Source organism: Aspergillus multicolor (assembly GCF_047715735.1).
Source record: "Aspergillus multicolor strain CBS 133.54 unplaced genomic scaffold BDW74scaffold_31, whole genome shotgun sequence".
Classification (NCBI taxonomy): Eukaryota; Fungi; Ascomycota; class Eurotiomycetes; order Eurotiales; family Aspergillaceae; genus Aspergillus; species Aspergillus multicolor.
In genome coordinates, this window is record NW_027395982.1 from 162,101 (window position 1) to 184,033 (window position 21,933).

General features: G+C 50.3%; 7 protein-coding genes across 7 annotated transcripts; 3 read left to right on the plus strand and 4 right to left on the minus strand.

Annotated features, from left to right (window-relative positions):
• Positions 1–3,149: 3,149 nt before the first annotated feature.
• On the plus strand, positions 3,150–3,907 carry BDW74DRAFT_160214 (uncharacterized protein). The gene is made up of 3 exons (XM_073725578.1): positions 3,150–3,296; positions 3,358–3,488; positions 3,559–3,907. Exons 1-2 carry the CDS (start codon positions 3,186–3,188, stop codon positions 3,451–3,453), a joined length of 207 nt encoding a protein of 68 aa, XP_073580042.1. The 5' UTR covers positions 3,150–3,185; the 3' UTR covers positions 3,454–3,488; positions 3,559–3,907.
• Positions 3,908–4,017: 110 nt separating this feature from the next.
• On the plus strand, positions 4,018–4,843 carry BDW74DRAFT_160216 (uncharacterized protein). Its single transcript, XM_073725579.1, has 2 exons — positions 4,018–4,247; positions 4,314–4,843. Exons 1-2 carry the CDS (start codon positions 4,153–4,155, stop codon positions 4,531–4,533), a joined length of 315 nt encoding a protein of 104 aa, XP_073580043.1. The 5' UTR covers positions 4,018–4,152; the 3' UTR covers positions 4,534–4,843.
• A 233-nt stretch (positions 4,844–5,076) lies between these two features.
• Positions 5,077–7,341, minus strand: BDW74DRAFT_85260 (putative transporter). Its single transcript, XM_073733893.1, has 6 exons — positions 6,875–7,341; positions 6,487–6,815; positions 5,990–6,435; positions 5,428–5,941; positions 5,294–5,377; positions 5,077–5,240 (listed from the first exon to the last, which is right to left on the minus strand). The coding sequence occupies exons 1-6, from the start codon at positions 7,160–7,162 to the stop codon at positions 5,216–5,218; spliced, it is 1,686 nt and encodes a 561-aa protein (XP_073580044.1). The 5' UTR covers positions 7,163–7,341; the 3' UTR covers positions 5,077–5,215.
• Positions 7,342–8,130: 789 nt separating this feature from the next.
• Positions 8,131–10,061, plus strand: BDW74DRAFT_160222 (TauD/TfdA dioxygenase family protein). The gene is made up of 4 exons (XM_073725580.1): positions 8,131–8,826; positions 8,889–9,589; positions 9,708–9,841; positions 9,903–10,061. Exons 1-4 carry the CDS (start codon positions 8,621–8,623, stop codon positions 10,014–10,016), a joined length of 1,155 nt encoding a protein of 384 aa, XP_073580045.1. The 5' UTR covers positions 8,131–8,620; the 3' UTR covers positions 10,017–10,061.
• A 6-nt stretch (positions 10,062–10,067) lies between these two features.
• Positions 10,068–12,697, minus strand: BDW74DRAFT_160224 (HECT-type E3 ubiquitin transferase). The gene is made up of 4 exons (XM_073725581.1): positions 11,888–12,697; positions 11,138–11,404; positions 10,565–11,026; positions 10,068–10,508 (listed from the first exon to the last, which is right to left on the minus strand). Exons 1-3 carry the CDS (start codon positions 12,653–12,655, stop codon positions 10,721–10,723), a joined length of 1,341 nt encoding a protein of 446 aa, XP_073580046.1. The 5' UTR covers positions 12,656–12,697; the 3' UTR covers positions 10,068–10,508; positions 10,565–10,720.
• A 167-nt stretch (positions 12,698–12,864) lies between these two features.
• On the minus strand, positions 12,865–14,617 carry BDW74DRAFT_160227 (questin oxidase family protein). Its single transcript, XM_073725582.1, has 3 exons — positions 14,054–14,617; positions 13,870–13,997; positions 12,865–13,821 (listed from the first exon to the last, which is right to left on the minus strand). The coding sequence occupies exons 1-3, from the start codon at positions 14,395–14,397 to the stop codon at positions 13,055–13,057; spliced, it is 1,239 nt and encodes a 412-aa protein (XP_073580047.1). The 5' UTR covers positions 14,398–14,617; the 3' UTR covers positions 12,865–13,054.
• A 178-nt stretch (positions 14,618–14,795) lies between these two features.
• Positions 14,796–17,356, minus strand: BDW74DRAFT_181892 (GABA permease GabA; the record flags this gene model as incomplete). Its single annotated transcript, XM_073730127.1, has 18 exons — positions 14,796–14,968; positions 15,017–15,095; positions 15,164–15,311; positions 15,363–15,491; positions 15,545–15,622; positions 15,677–15,878; positions 15,930–15,954; positions 16,003–16,035; positions 16,084–16,112; positions 16,164–16,198; positions 16,247–16,325; positions 16,379–16,493; positions 16,548–16,619; positions 16,671–16,735; positions 16,861–16,889; positions 16,941–17,083; positions 17,169–17,202; positions 17,274–17,356. 18 exons carry the CDS (start codon positions 17,354–17,356, stop codon positions 14,796–14,798), a joined length of 1,551 nt encoding a protein of 516 aa, XP_073580048.1.
• Between the last annotated feature and the right edge of the window lie 4,577 nt (positions 17,357–21,933).

Genomic DNA, 21,933 nt, shown 5'->3' on the forward strand with positions numbered 1-21,933 from the left:
GCGGCCGTAGGCTGGGAAGTGTGCTGTTGCGTTGATGATTTGACTAGCATATACTGGTGGCGGTAGAACATGCTAGATTAGCCATAAAGCCCGGAACCTAGACTCGTATCTAAACAGGATTTCCTCGCCTCGCTTCCAGCTCGCTTCTCTGGAGTATACGATAGAAACGGCGAAAACGGGTACATTGTGATACTCGCTCGTCCAAGGTCCCATCCAATAGTGGATTACGGGGCCATTCGGCACGAGTCTCTGATCTATCGTCTTTGCGCGAAGTCGATATTGCACGATGTCGAAGAATGGCGCAAGCCGCGGGTAGTCCTTGCCATGAATCGTAAGACCATGGAAGAGCGGCAGTGAAGCTCGAACAATACGCATTATTCGGAGCAGCTCGCTCTGAAAGTCGTATTTCGTATTCGATCACGACGTTCAATAAATTAAGCATAAGCTGCCTGGAGCAAAGTACGTCCAGTCGAGTAAGCCAGTCGAAGGAGCTCGCACATGAAACAATCGCGTACCCACAACCCCATAGGGTGTTCTGTATCTCGAGCACGGAGTATGCGCTGCATAGAACAGGGAAAGGCCATTGAAATTAAGTTTGGAGCAGTGTCAGTAGACTAAATGGAGAGTCGTGAGTCGTGACGGATCAATTTGCCGAAAGACATCTAACTGGCGGTGTGCTGGCTCTGGGAGAGGGAAACTCCATGTCGGCTCCGAAGTATATACGAGGTAGACCACGGAGTAGTATCCGTAATTGCGACCTTCATCGAGAGCCGGTAAGTTCGCGTTCTTATTGAACGGTTCGAGATGGGGGCTCTGGTTCGAGCAAGTCTGGAACTCGAGATGGTTGATCGCAGCAATATGAACCGTGCCACTTTCCCTATTCCGGAGAGACAGGTCGGTCGAAAAAAGCAAATAATCCAACCCGGTAAAGGAAAGAGGAGAAAAAGGACAAGGCTCGTTGGCTGATTCAGGACTGGGAAGGGCTATTCAAGGCCAAAGTTAGAATCATGACTTGACAGGAAATGGTTTCTGGCCCAAAAGTTCGACCTGTCACATTCCAAATAGCAGATGGATATCGAGTCCAATGGGCCTTGCTGCTGTGATGATGAATCCAGGCGACTGGCGCGGATTAGCGTGAGGAACGGGTCTTTGGCTCCTGGGACTTGTGTCGGTCGATTTGGAATTTGCAACATCAAGTTTGGGGGACTGTGCAGTGACTTATTAGGAGTCAGATCTGCTCGTATTGCCTTTTTGAGGATGCAGGGATTCTGTGAGTTGACGTCGGGAGTCATCGGAAAAAAAAAGATGTTCTGCATTATTCGAGTCTCACGCTGTGGCCTGTGCTGTGCATCATCGCCTGGATTAGCTCCAAAAACGAGGCTAGGATAATGAACTCAATGCCGAGTCCACATTAGGTGCCGTCCTCAGCTCCACTTTCTTTATGTATCGGTCACCATATCAGCTGGTTATCAGCAGATCCCTGTCGGCTTGCGTGACAAGAATTTACATGCATCTGCCGCATCACCCAAGGGCAAAGGCTAGAGCATGAGAAATCTACTGACCCACGCTGTGATAGGTGGGTTGGTGGACACTCTCGAGGATTCAACTGGACGTTTACCCCAGACCTTGATGGGCGCGCGGTGCAGCAACCAGCGTCGCTGCGTCGTAACCTGCTGGACTTAGGTCCCACGATGCATGCAAACCGACCGGTTCAACCGTGGAGACACAGCTAGCAGGTTCGCCAGTCGATGCGACATTCCAAAAACGACTGGAGCCGAAGCTTCGGTATGCTTTAGAGTCTATGCATTGTTCTTAGAAAACTTGAGACTGGTTTGTGATCGACAACAAAGGATACTCCGTAGGAATACGTACCAATACCCGTTCTTCTAATAATCCTTAGCCTGCGTCGGTCATTCCGTAGCATGGATGCGATGGCGCGCCTTGCAGGAACGGCTCGGCAATCTAAATACGTAGGTACTTGACAACGAGGAAGAGACCGAAAGTGGTATGGCTTGTTTCGACTGACTCCGAGGGCTCGGGACCCGAAATCCTTATTGCATATAGTTCGACGCATGATTGAGCACCCAAAAAGCAGCTTCAGGGATAAACCACGCCCTTGGTTCTGGATTGATAGGTTACCTCGACTGTGGCGTTCCTGAGCAGGGGCCTCCCCTGCAGTGACGCAGGTGTCAATACTAGCCGAGCTCGAATTCCTTTGGTCTCTACCTCATGGTTCATGATGTGATTGGGTACAATGTATACGGTGAAATTGTAGCATGACTGCTGACCGCACTAGAATTGGCGAGGCGTAGAACAGCAACGCCGGGGCCACAAGCTGTCACAGGCTCAGAGCACATGGGGCCGCCCTAGGCAGTACCCACCCAGCCACAGACCGGCAGGCTTTGTCTCTCGCCTATACATCATCGGATGCTTATCACACGGGTGGGCTAATCGTGTCTCGCCTTTTTGGAAGCTCAGTGAAAGTGAGAGAGCCTGGAATAGACCTCTTGACCTTGAAATGAGAACAAGTCACATATGCAAGTAGTATGCTTCGATTATGGTGGATGATCGAATTCACATCAAAGCTGCATAAAAAGTTACCGAAGTATGCGGCCCACTATCGGCTGTCAGATCGGTGGCTCCGCTGCTATTTTTTTCGCGTTCGTTTTGCTTTTCCAAAGAGCTTCACTCCACGTACTCGTAGACATCAAGGTTTTGAAGGTGGCACATCGGCAGTAGTCAAGGCCTCAGCACAGATGTATCTATTGTGCTCCTAGTCGACCCACCGACATTCGCAAGGGATGAATGCAAGTCATGGACGGGAAGATCCGAACAGTCCGAGCAAATCCTGCCGCTGAAATATGACATGACATATTGATAACAGAGAATTTGACTTTGGGGAAAGGGGCCGGTTGGAGGGGTCGACATGCGCTGGTGCTTTTGATGTATTGATTTGAATTCCAGGCTAATTGTCACCCCAATCGATCGGTCCAAGCTAATTCGAAGATCTCCCGGGCCACAGGAAAGGATTGGCGTGCAATCAGCGTTCCCACCGCGGCCCCAGGTTATTGCCCAGAGGTCGAACTATATAAGAAAGGGGTTTCGAACGATTAAGCTCTGCGAATAAAACGCGAACAGAGTTCCCCAAACTTCGATTCTTGGATTTCCCACTGCAAGCCTCAGCCATGTTTGAACACCCTGCTCTTGATCAACAATCCTCACAGTCGAGCCGGCGGACTCCAGGCGATCGATCTGTGAAGCCGCTCAATGGCCCGGGAAGCAACAACACAATGACTGTACGTTGGCAAAATGTGCCTAATGTTTCCGAGCAGGTCTGACAAGGTTCTGTTACATCAGATGCCCGGTGTTCGATGTCCGAAATGCCAAGGTTCTGGCAAAGAAACTTGGGTTATTCCAGGCAAATACTGTCATGTATGCGGGACTGCTTGCTGAGAGCCCGAGCACAAGTTCGGGTATGTCCGCGAGACCTAAAAGCGCGAGTTTCTCAGCATTCATGACTGACAAATACTTAGTTGCTTGAAATCACAAGATACCTACCTCGAAGAATGAAGGTCCCTTGCCATTGGCAGGCAGCGCCTCAACGCTTCAACATAGCCGCTTCAAGACATGGGCGATGCAGCGTCCCCCATTCTTTGCGTAGGCTCGGGGCGAGCAGCGACATAGTCGAGGCGAACGTCCTGAAAAACGCCACTCTGGTCGCATTGAGGAACGCTTCCCAGCAGGCACGTCCTGGAAGCAATGCGTGTGGCAGAAGGGGGACTCCGTCCTGTACTATAATAATGGAGACGGAAGAGATTCGGGTCAATGAATCGGGGAATCAACGAGTTGGGGGATCAATGTACATAGATAAATTCCAGGGCTTCAACATGGCGTCTGATCGAGAGTCGTCGTTTGTGAACGAACTGTCTGTGGGTAAAATGTTTCCTGGCTGGAAGGGCTCCAATGGGCTCTTTCCATTTTCGGCAGCTCCAAACGCTCAGGCGACTTTGCAGCCTGATTCTGCAGGCATATTATAGCCTAAGGCATAAATATCAGTGTTCCTGAGCGACGTCATCGCCCGAACGATATCCCCACCACCATCATATCTCCATCCTTCTCACATCAACAAAGCGAAGCACACGCTCGATAACTATGGCAGAAACATATATGATCGGCTCCCGCAACGAATGCGAGCGTCTCGTCAAAGACTGGGGCTTCAAGCATGTCTTCACCTGGGCCGACGGGAGGTGAGTGGCAACCGAGTACTCCACTCCTATACTGGCGAAGATGGCCGCTGACAGGAGGACAAATAGCAACGCATACTACCCGCCTCATACACATGGTGGATTGACAACGCACCTTATCCGTCGCGGGACGATGACGATAACCTATCCCGATGATAATGCCAAACTGCACAATGGAGAGGTTAGGAAGGAGACGTTTGGGGTTGGGGCGAGGGTGGATGTGCCTGCTGGCAAGCGGCATGAGGTTTGGATTGGGGATGAGGGGTGTGAATATGTAATTGGAGAGTAGGCCTTTGGGGCGTGTTATGTGGTTAGCGAGGTTGTTAATGTTTGCTTCCCTAGTTGCAGGGCAGGCAGGAGTGGTTGGAGTAGCCCTACCGTTCTATAGGTACTTTCTCATTCGGCCCACATTGAGCGCTTATATGTATGGATACCCGGAAGTAGCTATAACCTTTAATAGCATGAGGTCTGATGGTGAGAAGAGTAGGGTAGCGCTTCCTGGACTTGGTTATATGAATGCCCTCATTGCCTGTTTAAGCTGACTTGATTAACAAGGTAACCACGTCATGTAGAGAAACAAGTGGCAGACGCGTGTGAGTCAAGGGTATAGCTTGTCTGAGAATACTCAGATTTCACATATCGAGACCGGATCGAATCCCCGTCATGTCAGGATTGGCTGATTTTTCCGGGCCTAGTTCATATCGGCTTTACCAACAGCTTGGAGGTTTGGAGGTCTAAATCCTTTTACCTTAACCGGGAAATGAAGTATAAACTCTCATCACTCCATCCTTAAATCAATAAGGTTATTTAGAGGCCATTGCCGGATACTGAAGGATCATAAAAGCAAATCGATTTGCGGTCCGTGATTCTTTCGTGTCGAATAGGTCTATAAACAAATCTAGTCTATATACACCCTTGCAGAGCCGGCTACCGCCACTTGGGTACGCGGTCCGCTATCCACTATCGCATTTCTAGTAAGTAAATCTAAAGTCGAGCCTTGGAAATTAATTAGCTTAGCCCGAGAAGCATAACAAAAACGGAAGACATACCGTTTATTTCCTTTATCACCGTTGGCGGCCAAATATTCCGCCCTCTCAGTGCTCGACATCCTATCCCAGATTTCTGCCCGTTTCCTGTAACTTGGTTAGCATAAAGCACTATAAAGCATTTCGGCAACACTTACTTGTTGCGCCACTCGTAGTAGAATCTTGCGCCGATGAATAGAACTAAACTCCAAGCAGCCAGGGCTATAAGAACCCTGTTTCCAACACGGTAATGCGGTTTGTCGTTCTCTCGGTAGATGTTGTTACCGACGATGTTGGAGACCTGCACCATCATGTTGTATAATGCGCTGGCAACTGTCCTTGTTGACACTGAACCGGCGTTCCGAGAAGTCATGGCCACAATAATAGCATGTACATATGGCGCACCGATCAAGATCACGTTCAGAACCCATATCGCCCACGGACTGGTGTCATCGGGGAGAACAGCAAGCGCGATAAGTGGTACCAAGCACCAGACTTCGGCCACGATGCCCAGAAGGAAACGTACATTAAAGCGCTCGGATATCCACGTCCAGAAGAGGAGATTGACAATAAAGAGCGCATAAGCTGGAATGGTCATCAAGTTGACCTGAAAAGTGCTGTAGCCAAGCGATTTCAAAGTCAGACTTATGTATGACGTGGCCGGCGTGTTAGCTACTGACTGTCAGCATATTGGCCCCTTGACTTTCTGTATATACGTACCTATCATCCAAGTAAGTCCTAAAAGGTATATCGGCCACATATCGACATCGCAGAGAGCTTTCCATAACATCTTCGGGGTGATTCCTTGACGGTTGTGCATTGATCCTTTACTAGGGTCATCTCGAATAATGCGGTTCACCAGAATCTTCTCTTCATGTTCAGTGAACCACCCAGCCTTACCACGAAGGAGACCTTTGGTCTGCGTTGGTGACGGCGGCATCCAGAAGGCGGCGACAATAGCAATAACTCCGGTGATTAGACCTTCATAAGCGAAGAGGTACCTCCAGCCCCCGGTCCCATCTTCCCGTCTAATATGGAGAAGACCAAATGCCAGAAAGGCACCAATAATGGCCGTTCCTTGGTAGGAGACCCAGAAGTAGCTCAGACGAATGGGCAGCTCCTTGGATTTGTACCAGAACGAAAGGAAAAGGATTGTATCAGGAATGCTGACGATTGTTAGGGTAAGGCACAAAAACCTAGTCGTTGTGGTGACTCACAAGCCACCCTCAAATAACCCTAAGAGCGCCCTACAAGCGTAGTATCCACCTTTGCTCTTTAGGAAAGCCTGACAAGCAGCAATCAAACTCCAAGAGAACATCTGAATGGGAATCCATCGATCCGGTCCAAGCTTCTTGGATAAAAGCTGGGAAGGGAGCTCTGCGAAAAGAAAAGCGCAGAGAAAAATAGTTTGGCCGGTGTTGTAGTCATTTGTGTTCATCCCAAGATCCGCAAGCATGGTATCAGATGTCGCTTGGACTACATTGCCACGGTCCAGTTGTAGTGCGAAAAATGTGACACAAGCAAAGGTGCATACTCTCCAGTCAACCTAATTCTGATTTTAGCATCTACCATGTTCTCCAATTGCAGTTGGGGTGTGGTGGCTACCTTTCTGACAAGCCGTTTTTCTTCTTCTTCCGTCCAGTCAAAGTCGGGATCCCAGCGATGTATACCTTCGTATTCGGGAATTGGCTTGTAGAACCTTGGGTCTTCCGATTGATCGAAAGCAGCCTCATTGTATTCCCTGATTCGCCTGCGATCCTTATTTCCAGCGTCCGAGGAAGCTTCTGACTCGACGACAGCTTCTGGACCCTTCTTCTCGTCACTGACAGGGGCAGTAATCTCATTGCCGACGGTGGCATCATTGATGGCCACCTTGTCGATAGAGCTCGCCATAGCGGCAGACAAATCAGAAGCCCTGGGTGGTATACCAAGAAAATTGGCGAGAGTACTCTTGCCGGAGTAGTACGGGCGCCCGGAGAATTTAAAGCTTCTTTCCTATCCGCCTCCCATGCTGTTGATTATTTTTTGCTTTCTGCTTCTTCGCGCATACTAGCACGTCATTTGAACATCCACTTCGCCAACACCTCAAAGACCTCAGTCGCTGCGCACGCAGCGGTGGAAACGACCGAGTATCAGGCCAATGGCAGGTAACGACTGTACGGTGGTACAAGGCAGCAAGGTACAACTCCGGCTTGTGCTAATCCTGGGATGACGGTTAATTCCGTAGGAAGTGTAACAGGATAGGCGTCAAGCAGGTTGGGGCAGGAGGCGATGGGGAAGGTTTCTTCTCGTACCCATTGCAATGCAGCACTGGGCCAGTCAAAGATGTTCATTTGGTGCGCATCAGTCCAGGAGAGCTTGCGAGTTGATATCACGCGAATTGTGCGGCAGTTGCGTTATTGCAGACGAGTAAGAAGGGAGAAACAACGCCAGACAATTGTCTAGCTGCATTCTAGCTCGGTGCGGACTGAAGCTCCAACAGCCACGAGATTGACGTGAGATGGTCGTATATGTCGCCATCGTCGCCATCGTCACAACATCGAGCTAAACAGCGATTGGCGCCCGGCCGTATCTGATCGATTAGGGTGCTTAGACGAGCCCGGTTTGTTAGCGTTCAGCGCTCGCAAGTATACCATATTCTCGGGGTTTGACTCGAGCCTTAGGTACCTACTTGCTTCAGTGGAAAGTCATCAGGAGAAACCCTCAAGACCAATAGAAGATAATCCATAGAGCGAGATTATAGTCCGACAGCATGGCGGTGGAACTGGTGTGGTATCGGTGGGTAGCTTGTCAGAGATGCGAGTTGGAGTGGGGGGAAGAGAAAGCAGAGTGGCCGTTGCGCAAATAAAAGCGACAATGGCGCCATCTCCGTCCTCTCTTCTAGCCTCTTGCTTCGCTTCACTTCACTCCAACCCAGTCTCAAACCATGTTATTCCAAAATTGATAAACGGCATTGACAATATCTGAGGGCCGAATCAAATGTACTTCTGATATCAAAATGCTCATCGCCCGCCTCCATCACGCCATGTTAAAAGCATCTCGATCATATCTGATCTGCGCATTGTCTCGCCCGAGAGTCTCTGCTGACGGATGCGAGCACGAATTGCGTTATGCGTACTCTGCGATTATCGCCTCCTTCTCCATGAAGTCGTAAACCCCGCCTTGCTGACTCGACGTCTATCCGGGCCTCTGACGAGGATCAACCATACCCCGCAGACCTTGCGCCAGAGTGCCAACAACCGGATAATCGGATAAGATGAAGAGCCTATATAACTTGACCAATGTCCGCAGACACACATCCATAGACAATTGAGAATAGTCTCGTCGAAATCAGCAACTTCCGCTTCCACAATGGCGCCGTCTATCGCTACAACTGAGCACATTGACCTCCGGGCACCAATTAAGACTGCCCTCAAGACCAACGCGGGGCACAACAAGGAGAACCTGATCGGTTACGGCGAGACATACAAGCACGGAGACGAGCTAAAGGGCACCGTCAAGCAGCCCGCCGCCTCATTTCCCGACTACCTCCCTGTCTGGGACAACGAGACCGAGAGGTCAGTATACACTCGACCCAGGGGCCCATCTAGTGGGACTGCCCTAATCTAGATCTCCCCAGATACCCACCCCTCCAGCCCTTCGAGCACTACGATCACGGCAAGGACGCCGACCCAGCATTCCCAGACCTCTTTCCCAAGGATGGATCCTACAACCTCGACGAACTCACACCCAGCATCGGTTCCGAAGTCACAGGCATCCAACTAAGCCAATTAACCAAGGATGGCAAAGACCAGCTCGCCCTCTTCGTGGCGCAGAGGAAGGTCGTCGCCTTCCGCGATCAGGACTTCGCCCACCTCCCCATTGACAAGGCCCTCGAGTTCGGCGGCTACTTTGGCCGTCACCACATCCATCAAGCGTCCGGCGCTCCCAAAGGCTACCCGGAGATTCACCTCGTGCACCGTGGGGCAGACGACACCAGCGGCGCGGACTTCCTCGCCGGTCACACAAACTCAATCACCTGGCACTCCGACGTCACCTTTGAAGTGCAGCCGCCCGGAACGACATTCCTGTACCTGCTTGATGGGCCCACAAGCGGCGGAGACACGCTCTTCGCGGACATGGCAGCGGCATACAGGCGTCTCTCGCCTGAATTCCGCAAGCGCCTGCATGGCCTCAAGGCCGTGCACTCCGGCGTGGAGCAGGTCAACAACAGTCTCAACAAGGGCGGCATTGCTCGGCGGGACCCCATCTCGACTGAGCACCCTATTGTGCGGACGCATCCCGTGACCGGAGAGAAAGCCCTATTTGTCAACCCACAATGTATGTTGCCCTTGCCCCTTTTGTTCATGTCCCTCGAATCTTTCCGCGCGGCTGATCAATATCCTTCCATTTCTTCCTTCGACATTCCATCGGAAGCTGACACTATCATATCATCTAGTTACCCGCTACATCGTAGGCTATAAAAAGGAGGAATCAGATTTCCTCTTAAAGTTCCTCTACGACCACATCGCCCTATCACAGGATATCCAGGCCCGCGTGAGATGGCGCCCCGGGACGGTTGTCGTCTGGGATGTAAGTGCTACCCCTCCATTCTTACTTCTTGAATATTTGAAAGCTAACCTCACTACCACAGAACCGAGTGGCCTGCCACAGCGCCCTCTTCGACTGGGCCGATGGCCAGAGACGACACTTGGCGAGAATTACACCTCAAGCTGAGCGACCTTATGAAACGCCATTTGATGGTTGAAGGTGATTGATAGTAATAGATACATTGTCAAAGCAACGAATGAAGTACAATAAACCAGAAAATGCAAAGTAGAACATGGTCCAATCTATTTTTTTTCGATGGCTTTTTCCACTCCGTAGTGCCTCTGAACGGCCAGCTCGTATTGATCATCTCGCGTTATTCGGCAAGTGAACCTGGTACCGGCGTTGCAGTAATCTTGGACGGCGTAGTCGAAGGAATTGGCACGGCGTATACGCGATGTATACTGCATCTGTAGAGCGGGCATCCACGTAGGAGTGAACATGTCGAGGTGTGGCGACGACGTTGATTGACGATTTTCGGCCACGTCCGAAATGCGAAGATTCTCGAACATCTCGCAAAGCGTATCGATGTCGATCTCCGGATTTTCCAATTCAACCATGGTCGGATTTAGAGTTATTGCCTCTGAAGCAGAGGATGAAGGGCCGTGTTCTTCGGACATGGTCGGAGTTGGGATATTGAGATAGTGATTGACTATTATAAGCATTGTTCAGTGTTCATTCGTATAGGGACATGGTCAAACCACTCACAGGCTGTTTGTTGTGTTGTGATATGTTATTGATATCTGCTTTTAAGGAATGACAAGCAGAAAAGATGAGCGCCGGTATGTCTGTCAAAGTGGCACGAAGAAGAGAAAACCCCCCGCCATGCTCTCTTTTGTTTATAGCCGCGAGGCCGTTCTTTCCTCAAGTGTTCTTCAACGCTTTCTCGAAGCGGTGCAGGACACCTACCCGCCAACTCTCCTGGAAGGAGCGTGCCGAGGGAGGAAGCATGCCGGTGCTTGCCTCCAGTGTCGCAGTAAGGGAAGTATAGGTGTCTAAGGGGAGTCTGAGTTCCTCCAAGGACAATGACGAGGTTTTGCCGGGCTCGGGGTGAAGTAATGCAACGACGTCGGACGTGTGTTGGTAGAAGACTTTCATGGCGCGTTGTGAGGCGATACTGTGCTGGGAGCAGGAATTCGAGAAGCGCATGTCTGGGTTGAAGACCCATATCTGGGGAGGATAGAGTTCAGTAAGAGGTAGCTGAGTAATGGATGGATGAGGAGAGATGCGTTGAGAATGGATGGGAACAGGATGAATGAGATGAATCAGCGAGATGCTTACCAAGAGCCCTTCCTCTTTTCCACAATGGACGATGAACCTTCGAGCACTTTCGCGCTCAATGAGTTCCAGAACCTGGGCTGCAACAATGAGCTCTGTAGGATGTGCTTTCCAATTCTCTTCTTCGAGGTCGTTGGCGGCTGCGAGGCTTGTCTTGAAGAGCCTCCAGCCTTTGGCGATCGTGTCCTCCACACCGATCAGTGTCTTGCAAGTATTGCAGATGAGCTCTGTTTCAGACGGAGAAGATCCATCGAGGCTTTCTTTCGGGGCCTGGCAGTGCAGGAGTTAGCGGCGGGTCCCACAAAAAAGAGACGTTTATAAGGCGAGGAACAAGGAAGAACTCCAAGTGAGGTTTCATTGACGCAGACTACTACTTGACTGACTATAGTAACTGATGTGAACCCCTCATGTACCTTGTCATAATCGCGTTGCTGCCATGCCTCTGGCCTGAACAACGAAGAAACGACAAGGCGCCGTCTCACTCTCGACACTTGCAGTCAGTTGGATAGCAACAAGAGGCAGAAAACAGTGCAAATCCATCTACCGAGGATAACTGCAAAGTTTCCCAGCCTTTCACTCTTATGACCATCCTTATGCCAGTAACCTTAGAGCAAGACTGTATAGCTATAGGGCATTTGTATCGAAGGCCTGATCATGGAAGGGACAAGGTCTCCTTCTTTGTACCCATAAAGAGAAGCTATGCCGCAGAAGCCATAATGGGATTCAATAAAAATGGAAAAAACCTCTGCTCACCTTTTTCAACCCCTTACACTCAATCTCAGAGACCAGGAACGTAGCCACATCCACAAGCACCGTCCCAGGCGTAGCCACGACTTGATTCGATGCACCATACCCCTTGATCTTCGAGTTCTCATCTTCAGTCAGCTGTTTAGTCGCGCCATCTGCATCCGGTTTCTTATGCGGCTCCGGGTCAGGCTTATGGCAGTGCCAGAAGTCCATCATTTCGGCCCAGTTGCCACTGGGCAGGTCTTTCCATACCCAGCCCGTCTGCGACGCACTATCATCATCCGATAGAGCTGACGGCCTATCAAGAATGATCTCCTCGCACCGCGCGCACCGTAACCTCGTAGACGGTCGCATATCCCCCGCAGACCAAGGGACAAAGCTATCCATGTGTTCTTCCACAGCTTTTCGCTGCATCAATTCCACATCATCGACCTGCATCCGGTATGAAAATTCCCTCCCGCTCCCTGCATTTGAGCCTATGCTCTGTGCCGCGTTGTTTCGCGTCGTGTCACTTAATAGACGCCTCGAGCTCTCCGTTACCTTGGCGGGTAACTTTATCGTCTCTGAGACATAGCCTGTCGGTTCCGGCAGTCTAAGCGCCACCGTCACCGCGCGCCGCGACTCGGAAAGAGATATCTCTAGATTGGCATCGCTGGCATTGGCGGTGGAGATCTGGAGGCTGACTTGGCGGATGTTGGGGAGATAGTCAGCATGGAGAGTTAGATGTTCCGCATCTATTAGGTCTTTTTGAGTATCTGGGTGGGTTAGTGACATTTTGGTTGTTGACTCTGTAATTGTGCTGTGCTGAGAGGTGTTTTTGTGTTGTACTGTTTTGAAAGGTTGCGGAGCTGGAGAGAAAAACACAAAACACTGCAAACACCCAAACGGTCCTCGGGTTAGGTGTACATATTTCGGCCTGAGGCATTTATTTCTTAGAGCTCATAAGCACGCGATAAGGCAAACCCTTTAGGTATGCTACCTGCAGATAATAGCTATTTTATATTCTTTCCTTATCTTCAGGAGCGCAGAGTAGTATACTCCACCATTAACAGTACAAGATACTAAAAGCGATGAATGTTTTGAGACCAAAGGGGATATAGTAACCAACAATATAGTACAAAACAAGGTCCAAACTATACAAAAATATGCTTGACAAATCTAAAAGAAGTGCAGTTAAACAAACCCACCCCATTCCGTAAATCCATCTGCGAACTTAGCCGCAGCCTTCAGATAGAACTCATCCGGATCCCCCCACGTCCTTGCTGTATCCCTGCAGACTCGGAGAGCCTTGATATAATGCGTCTCCGTGGAATGCTCACCGTGGAGAGCCTTATCTTGAATATAACCCCAGTTCTTCCCCTCGATATCATAGTTCCGCACAGAGTCAAGGTTGATCTCCGGCCTCAGCTGCCCAATGTATACAGCCAGTGTCATTAGCCACCACTGCCGCACGAGAGGGATCTGGAACCGGGTGGGTATTAACGGGAGTAAGACCCGCACAGCATGACTAGTGGTAAGGACGTGGACGAAGAAGAAGTCGTACTTCGCGCCCGGGGTGTCAGAGCTCAGTGTTGCTGTCAATAATGCAACAGCAAGCTCCTGGCTTTCTCGAAGCGACTTCATGGGGTCGCTGTTGGGTGTGATTCTCCATGCATTCCAGTGTTCGAGTATTGTTGCTTCGGCATCGCGAAAGACGACCTCTGTGTTGTGGTCGCCGGGGGCTGAGAAAAGGTTGGTTAGACGCTTGTCAGCGCGGACTTTCTGGAGGATCTCGAAAGGCGAGGTAGAGTGGTAGGAAGGCTCGGCTTGCGAGTAGGAGGGGTCGTCGAGGTACTTGTGGGTTGTGCCGTGGCAGACTGTCGTGAGTGATAGAGCTTCCATTGCTACTTCGCGACTGGACACTTCAAATGCGTAGGCTAGGTGGATGAGGGGATGGCCGACTGTCCGCAATTAGTCTAACCCAGTAGCTATAGGCGGCGGATACATACGATCAGAGGTCAAAGAGTTGAAGAGGGGTTCTTTCCCTGAGAACAGGTAGTGAAAGACGACCTGCTTCCAGTCATAGCCGTGGCGAACGAGCTCATCCTCGAAGAAATCAACGTAAGCTCTCTGGTATCTAACCCAGTCCATTAGCACTTTCGCATTTAGCGATGATTATTCTGGGGATCTTACTCTCTCTTCCCTAGGTAATCCCTCCAGTCGTATGTGCTAATCTCCCCGGGGGAATCCTCCCAGGCATCCAACGGCTTCAACTCGGCCTCATATAATCGATTCAGATCATTCGCATCTGCACCGAACAGAAAGAATGAGCATAATGAATGGGGTGCATGGTTATGAAATTTGCGCTGGTTCCAGAGAATCGCATAGTTGGCGTGGTTGAGTTTTAGAAGATGCTTTAAGGCTCGGGCAGCCTTTTCTTGCGCTGTATCGATCTCAATCGTGTCGCATGGTCGGAGGTTAAAGATGACCCTGTGGCCCCAGGGCAGCAGGTTTCTGAGAAGATTGAGCGCCATCATGGTGGAACTCGTTGATGAGGAGCTTGAAGCTTGGCGTAGAGGTGATTTTTTTGGATAGTGGTAGGGTCGAAGGTGATTGATAGCCTATACAGCTAGAATATTCATATACATCATCAAAGGTAGTAGTCCTTCTCTAAGGGTACCCGTGCAAAGCTGAAGCGCAAAGGGTCTGCACTAGGGAGCTGTACCTAAAGGTTGAGGCTAGAGCAGAAAAGCTGGGGATCGCGGTTATCGTTGGGACAAATGACGTAATGGTTCCGCTCTCCTACGGAAATAGCTCTAGTATCGCCGCATGGCTAGACTATGGCATGACTATCGCGTGCAGATTTATACTCGGTTTTTTGTATGGAAGGCCCAGTCATACCACGTCTGGGTGTTGGATTTAATCCTATCTACCTCTATTTTTCCCCCTTAGTGTCAGCAGTCTGGTCAATATTCGAACCGCCATGGCCTTCCACCGCCGCTAGCACTTCGGCATCTACACGCGGTCCAGTAAAGTTCTTTCGGCCGTCAACGATCCATTGGAACGTTGAAATGATGATGACAACGCCAATGGCAGCAACGCAGTAGTCTGGACTCGGGTCAGTGTTTGGGGAACGCCTAGGAACGGATGACTTACTCATGTTGCTGCCCGTCACAGGCAATTCGGGAGGAAACAGGAAAAGCACCGTGGTCAATGAGATATACGCCAGCGCAATCTATTGGGTAACAAGGGTGTTAGAGATCTACACGTCTTGAGAAAAAGCTCTGAAGGCTGTTAGCTTACCAGATTGACGATCCAACCAAGAGTCTGCGGCAGGACAAACGGTCTCTCGGGGAGCATTTGTCTGCCCCTCAAGCAATTGATCGCGATTGGGATACCGTATGCGATATCAAGCATAACAACTGATGAAGAGGTGATTGCATTAAATGCACTGTTTCGTGTTAGCGCTATTACGGTGTGGGGGGTGGGGGGAAGCGCCTACCTTGAGGAGCCGAGGAAGATGCATCCGAATACGATCACCCAGAACATAGTCATATACAGCCCGTTAAGTGGGACCTGCAGCTTCGGGTGAACTTTGCTAAAGAAAGGTGAGGCAGGCAGTCCTCCATCTCTGTCCTCCACCGTCAGTATAGCAAGTATTTCAGGCGATCGCGTTTAGCTCACCGAGCAAATGCATATACCATGCGGCTGCTTGTGGTCATGATGGTGGTTGCAGCGAAGACAGTGCAGACTAAGGGGAACCTGTAAGCACTCGTTAGTATTGAGCGTTAAAGAAGAAATAGACAGTAAGCATACATAAGAAGACAGATCGATCCTGCCTTGCTTCTTGTCGCATCATAGAAGATCTGCAGGAGGGGTGTCGCAGCAGACGCGATGACCAGATTGATGTCTCCTGCAACAAAAAGCAACACAATGAGGAAGATGAGGCCAGTAGTGATACCGATGACCACACATCCGATCATAATTCTGGGCCCGATCACTGAGGGATTAGGGATTTCTGGGAGAGGTCAGCGAAGATCCTCTGAGAACCGTTTGGTTAATGGCGTACCTTCAATCATGTGTGCAACGCCGTCCTAATCTACTATCAGTCAAATGTCTTATCAAAGACGAGGATCACATACGAAACCTGTGAGACCAAAGCCACCTTGCAGCAACTGTTCCAAGTTAGCGATATTCAGCTAAGCAGATATAGTGGAGCTTACCCCAAGCAGCCAAGCGACACCGTCAGGCCCTAGATTAAATAAGCTTCGCTTTCAATTTTTAAAGGATCAGGAAGCCATACAGCCTGTTGTGTTAATGAATTCGCCGAACACGAACCTAGACACGTCAGTTTCTATGGACTAGGACGCGTATCATGATACTCACTCTCCGGAATTGTAGTTTGGTGATGCGCACGAAAGAATTGTGATCGATATGACAACAAATCCCGTGAGTGACCAGATGACTAGTTTCATCAGTGTTTGCCACAGATTCAGGCCAGGATATACCAGTACATACAGGCACTCTTGGTGACTAGTGGAAGTCCCACATTCATGAAGGCATTGATAGTAAATGCGATAATGTTGATTGCGATATAGATGAGGAACTGGTGCCAGCGTTGGAACTCAAACATCTGGCAGACTTGGTCAATACTCAAGAGTTATAGGCAAAATGACAGGAGATATACCGGATACATCAAGCCAATAATGCCTCCAATGAGTGTACTTCCCAGGAGTCCGCCAGTAGCAGTCAAAGCCAACTGAGACCCATCAGTAAACTTTCTAGGCCCCAATTGAATTGCGATACTGACCCAGCCAGCAACATTTGCCCAGCCCGTAATCCAGGAGAGGATTGGCATCTGCCGTTTCCATGAGACTATGATAATCGATCAGAGAGAGCACGTTTGCGCAAGTCGGGTGTGAATACTAACTAGCTGTATTATTTAAAAGAGTCAGTAGGAGCTAGTCGGTTGTTTTACTTCGAATGTGTGGGTAACTAACCTGCAACCCAGTGGTACTGTCCACCAGCTCTACCCAACCATTAGACTCCCATCTGTCTCTGGAAGGGACCATGTACTCACGTGGGCCATGCGGAGAGGAACTCCGCAAGAGACGAGGCTGTACAAATATTGCAAATGCCAGCAGTGACCAATCCCCATACAACAGAAGTACAGCCTCCACTCGGTAGAGAAAGGTTCAAGCTCGTGGATAGAGCGGTCCAAGACTGCAAGGTGTAAGCGTCCGCGTCATTATGTCCGAGTTCCAGTCCGATCCAATTCTCCTGGTCTCCGCTGGTATGGGCAACGTACATTTAAAATCGCAAAGGCTAGACCCAGCATCGAACTAGTTGGGAGCGAACACTCGTTAGCAATCAACGCCCATCGGAAGCACGGTCGGAGGATTAAGATGCCTACAGCATTGAGAAATTCCTCTTCAGCTCGGCTCTGTGCCCAAGGGCAGCCAGATGAACATCATCATCCGCTGGTATGTCTTTCATGGTGTACGTAGACTCTGAATTCTTCGGTGTCGGGTTCCGAATAACTCAACAGATGATCAAACGCGAAGCGGTGCAACAAGAGAGTTGCTGGACAAATTGCCATGAAATAGGCCGGCAACATTCCAGGAACTCGCGTGCTTCGCCCCCCGTTACTTATCATCTGGACGGTCCACCCAGATTGCGGGGAAGCCCAACTGTTACATAATGAGGCAAGATGAGGGAATTTGATAACAGCTGGGATTGAGACAAAGTGTGGGGAACTTGATTGGCGTCGAAGTGACATTGACAAGCTCATGCCATCTGACACTAAAACAACGAGAGCAGATGATTCGTCCTAGACACCGAGAATTTATGAACTAGGGCGTGAGAGCCAGTCGGAGAAGAGGCGAGCGCGATCGGCGATGGAGCTTTTGTTCCTTAGCTGGGCGCGGGCAAACCTCGGTTCACCTGCACAGGAAGAGAAGGGCCTTGCGATCAGACACTAAGATAAGCGATGGACGGGTTGAGGTAAGCCTTCTGGATAAAGAAAGCAATGATGATATAATGATTGAATCATGAAGGAATCTCAAATGTAATTGCTATTCTACGTTTCGTGAGATCGCCGCCGAGTACTCCGTAAACAAAGAAACCCCCACTCAGAGCATTAGGCTAAGTGTACTTCCGTAGCTATAAAGTGTCAGTAATGCCATCGTCAGGACAGACTTATGGGCAGTAGGGTGGACTTACATCAAGCGTCAGAGATTTGCTGCTGTTTTCCACCTGGTCTCTGTAGATACCGACCAGAGCCTCACTGTTCTGGAAAAGCCCATTCTTCAAACTAATGACGATGAACTGCATTCCAGGCGCCGCGTGGTCGTATATGTAGTTAGCAATACGAGCAACGTTGGTGTTGTCAAGCGCAGCGTCGACCTCGTCCAAAACGAAGAAGGGCGATGGCTGGTACGAATGAATAGCGAAGAGAAGAGCCAGTGCGGCCATGGTCTTTTCACCACCAGACAGGTGCTCCATGTCTCGGAAACGCTTGAGTGGAGGCATGGCGTGATATTTGATGCCGTCGAGGTAGGGCTCGTCGGAGTCCTCGATATCGAGGTACCTGTCCAAGTCAGCTTAGAGTTTCAAAGGACTGAGGTCAAAAACTTACGCTTGTCCTCCCAATGGGTAATTTGAGCTCCGAGTTAGTTCCCTGTAGATAGGTCCAATCTGCTCAGAAATGTGGGAGAAGGCCTTGTTGAAGAGCTCTGAGCGTCGTCGCATAACCTCTTCAAAGTCATCTTTAGACTTTCGAGCATGTTTCCGTGCTTGTTCAAAGTCCTTCTCTGTGCCCCTGAGTTTGTTCTCTACGCTTTCGAGGCGCTCCAGTGCACGCGTGTTGGGCGCCATCTTATCAAGGTCGCTATTAAGAGTGCGGACTTTCTCCAGCAATTCCTCCTCGAGTTTCTCATCGGAATCCTAAACGGTCAGAATCTCCTATCAAATTTTTGTCGGACTCAAAACTTACCTCCTTAAGAGTCTCCCCGAGAGAGTCAAAGTCCACCTCAATGCCGTAATCCTGCACCGCAAAATCGCCATTTGTCTGTGTGTCTTCGTCCACGTCCATCGCATCCGGGTCGGCCCCTTGGACAAGTTCATCAATGGGGAGTTGGTCAAGCGCATTCGATTCTTCAGTCAGCGGAATGTCAATATCCTCAAGCTTGCAGCGCCGAAGGAGCGCGTATCGACCAGACGAGTTGCGTTGGACCTCTGCCTCCAGGCCGTTAATGGCTTTGAATGTAGATTCTACGTCATTGCTGCGCTTCTGAAGTTCTCTCCGGTGCTGGGTCAGGTTCTCAGCGGACTGTCCGTACTTCTCTTTCTGCTCCGCGAGCTTCTCGCGCAAAATCTCGAGTTCGGCGTTAAGCTCGTCGAGCTTATTCCGTACTTCCTCCTGTTCAGCCTCAAGCTTTTCGATTAAATTGGCATCACGCTCGTGTTGTGTCTGCAGACTAGCAACTCGGTCGGTTGTAGCCTGCAACCGCTGTTGCTCAAAGCTGAGCTGATTCTCGATTCTGCTTTTCTGCGTCGTGAACTCGAGCTTTTTCTGCGCAGCCTCTTCATGCAAAGAACCTAGCTGCACTTCATACTCACGAATATCGCTGAAGCCAAGGCGTTTGCAGAATTTTCGATAGATTTCATCCTCAACACCACTGACAGCATCCTGGGATGTGGCGATAGCCTCGTCAAGCTCGTCAAGCACCTCCTTCTTCTCGATATACTTCGGTCGGAGGTCCTCAAGCTGCTGCTTGACAAAGTCTAATTCAGTATGCTTATCCTTCAGGTTACGCTCAAGTGCTTTGAGTTCATCACGGGCGTAAGCAAGTCGTTGCTCCAGTCCGACCAATTCACCCTGAAGAGTTTCTTCCTCGGTTCCCCTGCGGTGGCCCTTGGGCAGGTTCGCAAGATCTGTCATGATCTTGTCTTTCAGCTTGAAGAGGTTCTCCACCTCCGAGTCTTCCCAGCGCTTGGAATTTTGCTGAGGCCCGCGACCACCAGTCATCAAGCCTCCCTTGTGAATCACGGTGCCGTCGAGAGTAACGGCCTTCGCGTCCACGTGTCGCTCATAGCACAGGTACTTGGCAGTTGCGAGGTCATCACATACGATAGCATTGCCACAAGCATAAGTGATAGCTCTTGCCACAGAATCGTCATAGTCAACCGTCTCAATCGCAGGACGCATGGCGCGATGCATGCCCTTCAGGTTGGAATTCAGAGCTTTAACTTGTATAGTCTCCAGAGGGATGAATGTAGCCTGACCCGCTCTCTGGTCGCGGAGGTGCTGAATGCATTCTTTGGCGGTCTTCTCATTGTCCACCACGATAGCATCGAAATGACGACCCAGGACAGTGCTTACGGCATCAGCATATTTCTTCTGCTTCGGCTTACACAGGTCGCTAACACGACCTTTGACACCAGGGAAGATCCGCTTGAGCGTTGATATAAGCTCTTTCGCTCGGATTTCTTTCTCAGTCTGCTTTTTGCCGTTGTCTGCCTCGAGAAGCTTCTTCAAGACTACTTGAAGTCTCTCTTCGTACTCTGTTCGCATCTGGGAGACGCGCAGCCGCTCCGAGGTGATCGCGTTTAGTTCCTTCTTCTTTTTCTCAATTTCCTTCGAGGTTGTTTTGACGGTATCATTGGCAGTTGCCTTGCGTTCGCTGAGGGTCTTCGTGTCAGTCTCTAACGTCTGAAGCTGCCACTGCGTGCTGTCGAATTTGCTCTTCAGGCTGTTGTAAGCCTCTGCGTCAGTCTTCCTCTGGCGCTTGAGATTGTCAAGCTTCAGCTGTTCCGCAGAGGATCGCTTGCTGACCTCTTCCTTCAGTTTCTTGTATTCCTGCTGGTCAGCTTGGCTGAGCTGGCCGCCTTGCTTGCTCAGAGCCTTTTGCCAATCGGCCTCCCATTGGGCTTGCGCCTTTTCAACGACTTTAAGGTCCTTTTGCAGCTGTTTGACGCTGGCAGCCTGGGTGTCCCGTTCCTTGGCGATATCTGCGATGCGAGAGTTGTATCTGTCTACTTTCTTCTTGGTGATGTCGACCTTCTCATCGATCGGAACAAGAGCGTTAGTAGCTTCTTCGATCTCTTTTTCCTTCTTCAGGATATTCTTCTCGGCGGTGGCAACGTCACGGCCGACCCTGGCGTGAGACTTCTTCGCATCTTCGACATTCCGCTCATATTTCTCTACGCCACGGCGATATTCCTTCAATTCATCCTGATACTTCTGAATCTCCGCGCTCGAGTCGTCAATCAAACGCTGGAAATGGAAGAGTTTCCACAGGATGTGAGTAATTATGGCTTGGTCGCGTTCCTCTGCTTTTCTAGCATAGTTTTCAGCTTCCCGCTTCTGCTCTTGATACTGCTTGATTTCCGAGTTTATTGCACGGCGACGGTTAAGCTGGACCGTCTGTAGCTCGGCAGATTCCTCGGCCTCAGCCTTAAGCCGCTCGTATTCTGCTTTATATTCCAAGCTTCCCGAGATCTGCTCGATGAGGCGTGTGAGATCCTTCGGGGACTGGGAGGCAATCGCTTCCACGTCACCCTGGAAAACAAGGAAGTTTCGAGCCTTGATAAGAATGTTCTCCGCCTCCAGCGCCTCGTTGTACTGCTGCGCAGTTACCACACGGTTGTTGATCCGGTATTCGCTGACGCCTTGGCTAGTAATAGAGCGCCGCCACTGCTGTTCCTCGCCCGCGTCATCTTCATAGACAGCCATTACCCACGCGGTTCTCGGATCGTTTGTCCCGCTGGCGTCCTGCGACGGTTCGACTTCGTTCTCATCTTGAGTCGCATCAACCCCGTTCGTTTCTCCGTCCACGGCGTTTCCATCCGCGTCGACTTTCGACGTGCGCAGGACGCGGCCTCGGTAGATAAGATCGCGCAAGTTCGTAGATCGCAGGTGGGAAGATTTGATTCCTAGCACGAATGAAATCGCATCCATCCTAAAACGGTCAGCGCAAAACGTTTCCACATCTAGTAACAGCTTGGACAACGTACGAATTGGACTTGCCCGACCCGTTGGGTCCGATGATTGACGTGAAGTAGGCATCGCC

What these genes read in the sequence shown, in the direction of transcription:
- BDW74DRAFT_160222 (XM_073725580.1), top strand. Translation starts at nt 8,621, where the DNA reads ATGGCGCCGTCTATCGCTACAACTGAGCACATTGACCTCCGGGCACCA. An exon ending in TGGGACAACGAGACCGAGAG is followed by an intron (nt 8,827 to 8,888) that starts GTCAGTATACAC and finishes AGATCTCCCCAG; the next exon opens with ATACCCACCCCTCCAGCCCT. An exon ending in GGACGGTTGTCGTCTGGGAT is followed by an intron (nt 9,842 to 9,902) that starts GTAAGTGCTACC and finishes TCACTACCACAG; the next exon opens with AACCGAGTGGCCTGCCACAG.
- BDW74DRAFT_160227 (XM_073725582.1), bottom strand. Translation starts at nt 14,397, where the DNA reads ATGATGGCGCTCAATCTTCTCAGAAACCTGCTGCCCTGGGGCCACAGG. An exon ending in GATTACCTAGGGAAGAGAGA is followed by an intron (nt 13,998 to 14,053) that starts GTAAGATCCCCA and finishes GGACTGGGTTAG; the next exon opens with ATACCAGAGAGCTTACGTTG. An exon ending in CAACTCTTTGACCTCTGATC is followed by an intron (nt 13,822 to 13,869) that starts GTATGTATCCGC and finishes AATTGCGGACAG; the next exon opens with TCGGCCATCCCCTCATCCAC.
- BDW74DRAFT_160214 (XM_073725578.1), top strand. Translation starts at nt 3,186, where the DNA reads ATGTTTGAACACCCTGCTCTTGATCAACAATCCTCACAGTCGAGCCGG. An exon ending in GAAGCAACAACACAATGACT is followed by an intron (nt 3,297 to 3,357) that starts GTACGTTGGCAA and finishes CTGTTACATCAG; the next exon opens with ATGCCCGGTGTTCGATGTCC.
- BDW74DRAFT_160216 (XM_073725579.1), top strand. Translation starts at nt 4,153, where the DNA reads ATGGCAGAAACATATATGATCGGCTCCCGCAACGAATGCGAGCGTCTC. An exon ending in TTCACCTGGGCCGACGGGAG is followed by an intron (nt 4,248 to 4,313) that starts GTGAGTGGCAAC and finishes GAGGACAAATAG; the next exon opens with CAACGCATACTACCCGCCTC.
- BDW74DRAFT_160224 (XM_073725581.1), bottom strand. Translation starts at nt 12,655, where the DNA reads ATGTCACTAACCCACCCAGATACTCAAAAAGACCTAATAGATGCGGAA. An exon ending in AGTGTAAGGGGTTGAAAAAG is followed by an intron (nt 11,405 to 11,887) that starts GTGAGCAGAGGT and finishes CTGCACTGCCAG; the next exon opens with GCCCCGAAAGAAAGCCTCGA. An exon ending in GAAAAGAGGAAGGGCTCTTG is followed by an intron (nt 11,027 to 11,137) that starts GTAAGCATCTCG and finishes TATCCTCCCCAG; the next exon opens with ATATGGGTCTTCAACCCAGA.
- BDW74DRAFT_85260 (XM_073733893.1), bottom strand. Translation starts at nt 7,162, where the DNA reads ATGGCGAGCTCTATCGACAAGGTGGCCATCAATGATGCCACCGTCGGC. An exon ending in TACTACGAGTGGCGCAACAA is followed by an intron (nt 5,378 to 5,427) that starts GTAAGTGTTGCC and finishes ACCAAGTTACAG; the next exon opens with GAAACGGGCAGAAATCTGGG. An exon ending in GGTGATAAAGGAAATAAACG is followed by an intron (nt 5,241 to 5,293) that starts GTATGTCTTCCG and finishes TTAATTTCCAAG; the next exon opens with GCTCGACTTTAGATTTACTT.